Genomic DNA, 8,906 nt, shown 5'->3' on the forward strand with positions numbered 1-8,906 from the left:
TCTCTAAATATTTTTTGCTATTTTTTCTGCACAACATTTGCAGAGACTACCTGGCCATTATTTAAATATTTTTTTAAGACCAATTTGTGGCTTAGGGTGGGCATTCGTGGTTCATACTTTGAGAATTTTTTAATTGTTTAAAAATGATGATGGCTTTGCCCATAATATCTCTCGTCTCATGTGAGCTGCAACCGTACAAGCATCAACAACTTCCATGCAACTATAGGATGTTTTCCTATTTCTTTCTCACTGTTGGCTGAATTTCAGCATGACTTTTTCCACCCTCATGTTAGGACATGTTTTAAATATTTGACTGAATAAACCGAAGCTATTTTAGTGGTTTGGCTACTCTAAGTGTTGATAAATGTTAATTAGAGGAGCTCTCTTTTCTTGCGGAAGTGGAAGTCCAATATGAGAGTGAATCTGATCCCAAGACAAAGGTTTGACTTGGTTGTTGTTGTGTGGTGGTGGTAAATAAAACTGTGCTGATCACTCGGACGAAACTATTAATAAGAGCCTCATCCTGGCCCTTGTGCTGTGCCCCATTACTGGCTTGGGTGGGAGCCAACAGCAGCACCCCGCATGGCAGCTGCGCGCATGCGCATCAATGACCACTCTTGCTCCGCCGCTACAAGAGAACTTTAATAATGAAGTAGACCACGGAGTGTGCGTGTGCTCACGTTAACTTTAGGAGCTTAAATTAAGGGGGAAACACGGCTAGCGCAAGACAGCGCTCCTCGGAGTTTGGGTTATAGTGGTGATCTGTCGGTTGGAGCTTTCCGCTCCGGTGCGGCCAGTGCAGCTCTCATGAACTTAGGGAGGACTTTACCGCAAGCTTCACTGACAGCGCGTGCACTGACTGGCGCGAGCTGTTCCTCGCGCTTCACGCAGCTCGACCACTTGAATATTTTTGGGTGAGCATGTCAACAGAGTGAATGCGAACGGACCTTCTGGAGAGTTTGGAAATCGTAGTAACGCACAACTCATAAGAGTAAGTACCCATTTTCAGTAGCAATAACATATGTTGCTTTTGGGAAAATGTAAAACTTTTGCTGAATATAACTTATATGTGGCAATTTACAACGCGTAAGAGTTTGTTGGAGCACCTGCTCACGCCTGATGCTTTCACGTGATTTAAACGTCTGAGAAAATTGGTGCTCATAAACGGTGAACGGAATTGCAAGTTATAGCATTAGAATATTATTTTTTTACCACCAGTTATCACTTTAAAATGTCAACACACAAAATGCAAAGTCTAACTGCTGCCTGAAAATTATTAAATAGTACAAGTGGTACCAAAGTGGCCACTTAATATTGTACTTTTTAGAACTTTTTTCCCAAGAGAATCGATTTGAAACTGAAAACTCGAGTAGAAATGACAGTTATATGGATGGAGGACAATGATGCTTTTTTCACTGTTAGCGCACTATAACACGTTCACTCTTCTATTTAAGTGCAATGATTATATTGACAAATATTCAAGTGGTCTTTTGAAGTTGAGTTTGTCGGGTGATTCCCGTATCAGTTTGACTCGCGCGCACCTTGTTCGTTTTCCCATGCACGTGGAGTTTGTGTTTGTATTTGATACGGAGGAAGCGGGAATATCATCCCGACACTGAAGCCGCTTCACTGCGCGTTGGCCATTGGTCGCTTTCTCGCGCTGTCGATAGCAGCTCGAGCCGATACCGGAGAAGGAGCCCGGATTAGATTGCACACTTAACACGAAACAATTCACAACACACAGGTCGCTCTGGTGGCTGGTAATAAGATGGAGTGTACTAGCCAACAATTACATAAGAAAACATCAGTGACCTCCTATTTGGCCATCTCCAGGCCTCAAACTTTGGGGGAAAACTCGAGACTGTTTTACATCTATTTAAAAAAATTGCAGGACACTTTAATTGATTGACTGATTTACAACATACAGTTTTGGACTGAATTGTGGGACATCATTTTAAACGCTTTTTTCCCTAAGTATTTTGTAGAGTCTCTAGATGAAATCTAATAATAGCCTTTGTTTTGATCACATACAGTTCTCTTTAGTAGATTAATTATTAAATCACAAAAAAGTGTTTTTTACTTTAAAACAAGAAAAAAATCATTCCTGTTATCAGAATGTTATTTTGAGAGTTACACGTCTGTAAATGGGTCTTGGTGCATTACTGCTTTTGCCAGCCATATTGAATGTATGTTGTCATTAATAAAAACAATAATAATAATAAAATGACATAGGCCTATGTAAGAGGGTAGTCATGTAGAATTGGGTAAGGGTCAAAGGTAACCACCTATGGTGGTTTGGATGTAACATCACACCCTGAATGGTTAAAAATGTGTTTTTATGATCTGTGCACTTTGCATTTTATAGCTATTTCACAACAGTTTACGACTAACTCTTTAGTAAAACTAGGAAACAGTAAAATAAGTTACACCGTGCATACGTTTAGCCAGGAAAGTAGGCCTACACTGTAACACTGTTGAAAATGAAGGTTCTTAAATGGTTCCTTGTGGCATCTGAATGATCAATAACATTCTTCACTACGTACAGTTCTTGAGTTGAGCTGTGCTTTTTTGGAATCTTGCACAGACTAGATGGTTTTCTGAAGAATTAAAAAGCTCTTCTAACTGGAACCTTTTGGAAGTTAAAAGTTTCTCACAGGGTGGAGGAGAAAACATTTAAATTAAATAGTAAAATCGGTTATAATAACAATGAATCTATGAAATAATGAATCTACACGTCATGCATTAATTAAAAAATATTCCCATAGGCAAAATCTTTTGGGCAATTTTAAACAATTTGTTAAAGGTCCAGCTTGTTTATTTATTAGTAGTAGGCAGTGTGTTTTGACAATGGAGTGAGCGCTGATGATTTAAAGGGAGGAAAACGAAAGCTTTGGCGTATTTGGCTTTCCTGTGCGTTGCGTTTGTGCTGCGGGTGTGTCGCTCCGTGTGCTTACTTGACAATAACAGTAAAGCGTGCTTTGCTACTTTGAGACGTAATGATCTTCTCTAATTTACCATCCCCAGAATGTTTCCTTGTATATTGTTTTCCTTGTTTGACTTAATCAAATGTTTTGGTCAGGGACAATTGTTGCATATCAGTGGCTTTTGATTTGAAAATGCGTGTGTTGACAGAAGGGACATAAATTTCAGCTCCTACCCATTAGATGGTTAGTGTAATGTGTCTTCTGCTGCTTCGCTGTCCGTCTGTTTCATTGTGTGTGTGTGTGTGAGAGGACAGTAGGCTCAGAGGGCACTGAGTGATAACAGTAAAAATCAATGCTGCTCAGCTCATTCCCCCGCCTGAGCATTAAAGGCTAGAATTTCAGAACACAGCTTCACCAAGCAAATGAAACATTCAAATGATCTGCTCTTCAAACTGTGCCCTTCAACTCTCTTTCTCTCCCTTCCACTTACACACACACACACACACACACACACACACACACACACACAATCTTGTATACATATGCTTGTGGGAACTTTCCATTTACATCCATTGTTCTTAGTACAGGTCATTGTAATCAATATAGGCTACCATAAACTAAAACATATTCCCAAACAGAAGCATCATGACCATTCAAACGGACCCTTCAGGTTTTTGAGCAAAGTCAAAAATTGTTTCAATGAAGATAGAAACAGGTGTTTGCCTAAAATGATTTGACAGAAATATTCAATTCACATAAATTTGGGCAGTTGAGTTGAGTTGCTCCTTTCTCAGATAATTTATTTTAAAATGAAAATTCATTGCATATTCTTGGTCCACTTTGTTCCCCAAAACATTAAAAAAAAAAATAATTAAGAGCCGCTCTTTTCCATACAACAAGGTTTTTTTTTTTTTTTTTTTTTTTTTTTACTGTTTGTTGTTCTGGAGATATGTAAACAAATTGAATTTCCAACAGGTTAGCAAAACCTGTCCTTTCACACACAAACACAAGTTTAATGTTAAAAATACAGCAAATCACAGGCAGGTTTTTAAAACACAGTTCTGGTACCTGTGGCAGGACAGAAAATAAACCCATTCTTCTCATCCCGAGGCTTTCAAGGTCTTCCAAAGAGTTTTTGAATAAAAGTGCTTTTCATTACGGAGGCCTCAGGAGGTTTCAAAGTAGTTTACAGAAGTTTCAAGCTTTTAAATGACGGGAAGGATGGGAAGAGAGAAAGAGAAAGATGGAGGGTGGGATGGGGTGGAAGGGGCTTCACTGGGGGACTCAAAATCATGGTTAAGTGTTTTTAGTGACTACTGCCATGCTAGCATCACTGTGACCTGGACAGCTTGGATTTTTGTGTGTACTGAGTGCACTTGTGTGTATGTATGTGTGTGTTACATTGATTACATTTCTCTCAACCCATTGTTTAATGTTTACTTCTGTAAATTATATTTACTTCAGCCTAGCTGGCTATGATACAGTGAAGTTACCAGACTTCTTCCTTCCCCTCCTACACACATATACCCACAGACACAAAGAGAGAGCGAGAGAGAGGGATGCCTAGCGTTGTATTGTGTTTATGGTGATTTTAAAGCATCCTTCATTTGCAGGTGTCTGGACTGTAGTCGAGGGGAGTGGAAGTTCATCTGATGGAGAATACACAGGAGCTGAATGAACAGAGCGTAAGTGAAATACAAATCAAGACTATTCAGATGTGTTTTACAACATTATGGCTTTACTTTATCTGTCAGAAGATTATCTTAATTTCTTTCATTGTCTGTGTATTGAATTTATCACTCCACTATTTCAGAAAATTCAGAACAGGTCAGTGTATTGTGCAGTATCCTTTAAAGACTCTGTATGTGTTGTATATTTGGAAATGTATAGATAAAATACCATCCAACTGACTCTCTGTACCAGTGATTCTCAACCACGGGTGTGTGTATCCCAGGAGGTTCTTAGGAAGATACTGGTTTTACTTTGTTAAAACCTATCCACCTTATTTTTAATGAAAGAGCAAGCATGACCATTTGTAACTTGAATGTGCAAGGCTTCTATACTGATAAACGCACTGATTTGTAGCACAAATATTTTACCATTAACTGCACTGTTATTCTTTTAGTTATTTAATTATATCTAATGAATCGAAAGTCTTTCTCATTTGCAGGAAATAGCTTACTTCCACAATGAAAAATAAGGTATTATAAATATTTACTGTATATCAGCACTCTTGGAAAGTTTATGGTCAATCAAATTCAAGGACCAGAACTAACTGTATATTATCAATTATTTTATTATTTGTTTCTCAAGAAAGTTTCTCCAAAACTCATCTTTCTATTCATCAAAGAATCCTGAAGAAACTCTTTTCATCATGGATAATAATTAAAATGTTTCTTGAGCAGCAAATCAGCATATTTGAATGATTTCTGAAAGATCATGTGACACTGAAGTCTGGAACAGTTTCCTTAACTGTAAAAATATTTCACAATATTACAGTTTTTACTCTGTTTTTGATCAATAAATGCAGCCTGGGTGAGCATAAGAGACTTCTTACATAAATATAAAACTTTAAACATGACTTGTCCCTCAGAAATGGACAGGGGCAGTAGTTGTATGTGTGTATATACATTTCTTTAGGATGTTTGTATGTTTCTTTTGTTTCAATACAGATGTTAGGTATTCAAATACTAGCGTTGAATTTGTTTCTCGAGAAAGTTTCTCCAAAATTGCCCCACAAAAAAAGTAAATAATGGTCACTTTTTAAGTAAAATGAATGATAATGCTGAATGATTTCCAGTAAAGTATCAGTTGAGGAACACATGCCTGGTTTAGTGTTGCTGTGTTGCAGTATCTAAGGCAAAAACGGTTGGGAAACGCTGCTCTAAATAATGTGATAATTGGAAAGTTTGATCGTGCGGTTTGAAGTGTGAACGTGTTTGTGTGCATGAATGAGTGTGTGTGTGGAAAGGCCACCCAGGTGTGTACTGAGCAGCGTTAGGTCTTTAATACACAACAGATGTGAGCTGAAGTGTCGAGCACAGTAGCCATATGGCCACTACGAGACTGAGCAGTGTCACATACGCACACACACTGACAGTACAACACACACACTGCTGAAACCATTTCAGCCTGTTTTCAGTGCATTTGTGTTCTTGGAAGACAGTCTGATAATTTAGTTTTGCGGAATTTTTTATTTATTTTTTTTACATATTATTTAGATAACATTCGATTAATGATTAAAACAATCTTGAATATGTGTTGCGACATCTCGTGCTTGTGCTTTTCATATGCGTACATGAGCACTCTGGAAAAGACAGATAGGCGTCCATAATCCAGATGAGGACAGATACCGATCTGGGGGTGTTTGGGGTAATGGAAGGAGAGGAAGAGGGAGATTGAGGTGTAGGTGTAGGTGTGGGTGTGGGGGGGGGGGGTATTTTGTGACTCAGGGGATCAATGCTTTTGGTTCTGGAGGAAAATAGCAGAGAAGTAAAATGAAAAGGGGGTGTAGCTGCAGCCTTTTCCTCTGGTGCAGTCTGTGCCCCAGAGCAGAGACCACAGACAGAGAGAGAGGACTCAGGTTACACTCACTCACACACACACACACCTACAGAGAGGGAGGCAGAGAGAGGAGAACAGAAAGCACGGCTTTACGTTCACATGTTTACACCTCCCAATTTAAGTCTAATCAACAAATAACGGAGATTACAGGTCGTGAGTCTGTTGAAAGCTGTTGAACTGACGCAGTAATATTTATGAATCTTCTGTACTGTGAAAAGAAGTAGGTCTTGCTTTATAGCAACACAAGCAGTCTGTGTTTAACGTCAAAACAAACAGATAGAAGTAGCAGCTCAAATACAGGTATGAACTGAAGTTTGGTGTCTCCCTGATGTAAAAAAAGGGCTTGTTATAGATTTTTCTCTTTAAACTTGTTACAAAATTCTCATCGTCCTGATGGTTATTGGTTATTTACACCTGTTGCTTGTCTTTTGCACTGTAAATCGACTCTCGTCTCACTTGAGTTAGTAGTATTAATTCACTTGTTCAGGCCATGTGTAGAAGATACACAGAAATGAGTTAAGACATATCACATATAACAGCTTTGTAAACAGTGAGTGGTTCTTTATGCACGATGAACGTCCATGATATTTCAAGTTTGGGTACTGAGGTTTTAAAAGGATGGTGAAAGACAAATTAAGCTATATAATTACATAAAATACACTACTGTTCAAAGGTTTGTTGTCAGTAAGTTTTTGTTGTTGTCTTAATCTTCATTTAAGCAAATAACCACTTACAAGTGACACTGAAGACTTCTTTAAATTCTTTAAAAATCCGATCCTAAACTTTTTAATAATGCTTAAATAATTGTGACTTACCTCTTAGTTTGAGAAAGAAACAAAAAAATAGTTTTGACAGCATACAGTGGAAGTCTATAGGACAGTCGTTGGAAGTTGCCCCATAGACTTCCACTGTAAGTGCATAACTGTTAACATTTCTTTAAGATCCTTCTAGATCTTGTGTTTAATACAAATGTTAGGTATTCAAGTACTGACGTTGAGTTTGATGAGACTAAATTGTATCCAGTCACTTTTGAATCGGTACAAGCTGTCAAAACAAGCTGCAGGTTTGAGCAGACTGTATTCATTCCTGAAGCTGGATGTAGATGATGTTTTTACAGTCATGCTGAGTCATTGATTAATAAACACAGAGATTATCTGACGGTTCTCCTGGCGATCTTAAAAACTGCATTAAGTTGTGGAGTACAATGGCACTAATGTGCACTATGATGGTCCTTGTGTGCAGTTTTGGGTTGAGTCTATCTGACAGCTTTGGGTCCAGCCTGAGCACATTATTTAACAAGCACGTCGACATCTGGGAAGCAATTCATCATTTAATTAAATGCTGCTGAAACCTGGCCTTTCGTTAATGAGATTAATTTAAATAATTAACGAAAAGCTGACACAAGCACAAGAACTCATGAATAATTAAGCAGCATTTTTTCTGCTGCAATCAGAGGGGAAGGGAGCACTTTAATGCTAGAGTGCTTTTTTTATATAAAGTTTCAGCTCATTTCTTAAGATGATACACACACACTCCAATGCGCACGTATAGAAACTTGTTTGTGTGTGTAAACACTCTGGTTGCTGTACAAAGATACATGAATCAATGAGCCAGTGGAAGAGAAAGACAGCGTCACTCACGAAGTTGCACACAAGATCATACACACACATACACACTCATTCAAAGCTGCGAAGGTGTCTCTATCTATAGGGCTTGGCCTTGTGTCCTATTTCCCTCTGACCCCTTTCCCCGGCGATATATACCATTCGAATCTCATACACCACGTTGACATGCAAACGGAGCAGTCCAACATATGGGCTGCTGCTGTAACTGGTCATTTTAGTGGATCTGACTGATCAAAAACATATTTGTTCCAGAACGCTGCTGTATGACTGACTATGACTGTATTTTTATATTTTGCTGACTGAATTGACCGTTTTAAAACGATACTAGCATCTAATGGAGGCAATGTACAGTAGCATCATGTTAAAATGTGCATTTACTAATGACATTGCAGAAATGCATTTGTATTCAGTCGTTTTTCATTTATTTTAATATGTTAACTGAAAATATTCACTAACAGGAGGTCGCTGACATAAAGCTAGTAGTATTTAGCTGGTCGTGTCAACATGTCTTTTGTTTACAACTTAAATTATAATTATTGTTATTTTCTTTTTTTTACAATGAAAAATTATTTTACTGATATACTGGTATAACTTGGATACTCTTATGTGAGTGTTTTACACATTATTTTGTATGTAAAATAATTAATAAGGAACCTTTACTAAGATATAAAATAATGTGTAAGAGATTCAGAAATTTTTGTGGATGGATTGTACCAAATAAATATGTGCATTTGCTATATATATATATATATATATATATATATATATATATATATATATATATAATATAGAG

At 37.7% G+C, this 8,906-nt stretch overlaps 1 protein-coding gene across 1 annotated transcript in view; it reads left to right on the forward strand.

Moving 5' to 3' along the window:
• The first annotated feature begins 677 nt into the window (after nt 1–677).
• Nucleotides 678–8,906, forward strand: part of LOC107549059 (eyes absent homolog 4-like) — a 32,949-nt gene continuing 24,720 nt past the window's right edge. The window contains exons 1-2 of the mRNA XM_016229985.1: nt 678–991; nt 4,538–4,609. Of these exons, the coding sequence (XP_016085471.1) occupies nt 4,577–4,609 (33 nt within the window). The 5' untranslated portion in view covers nt 678–991; nt 4,538–4,576. The remainder of the gene's footprint in view (nt 992–4,537; nt 4,610–8,906) is intronic.

The sequence above is a fragment of the Sinocyclocheilus grahami genome, unplaced genomic scaffold (genome assembly GCF_001515645.1).
Source record: "Sinocyclocheilus grahami isolate Dianchi unplaced genomic scaffold, SAMN03320097.WGS_v1.1 scaffold361.1, whole genome shotgun sequence".
Lineage (NCBI taxonomy): Eukaryota > Metazoa > Chordata > Actinopteri > Cypriniformes > Cyprinidae > Sinocyclocheilus > Sinocyclocheilus grahami.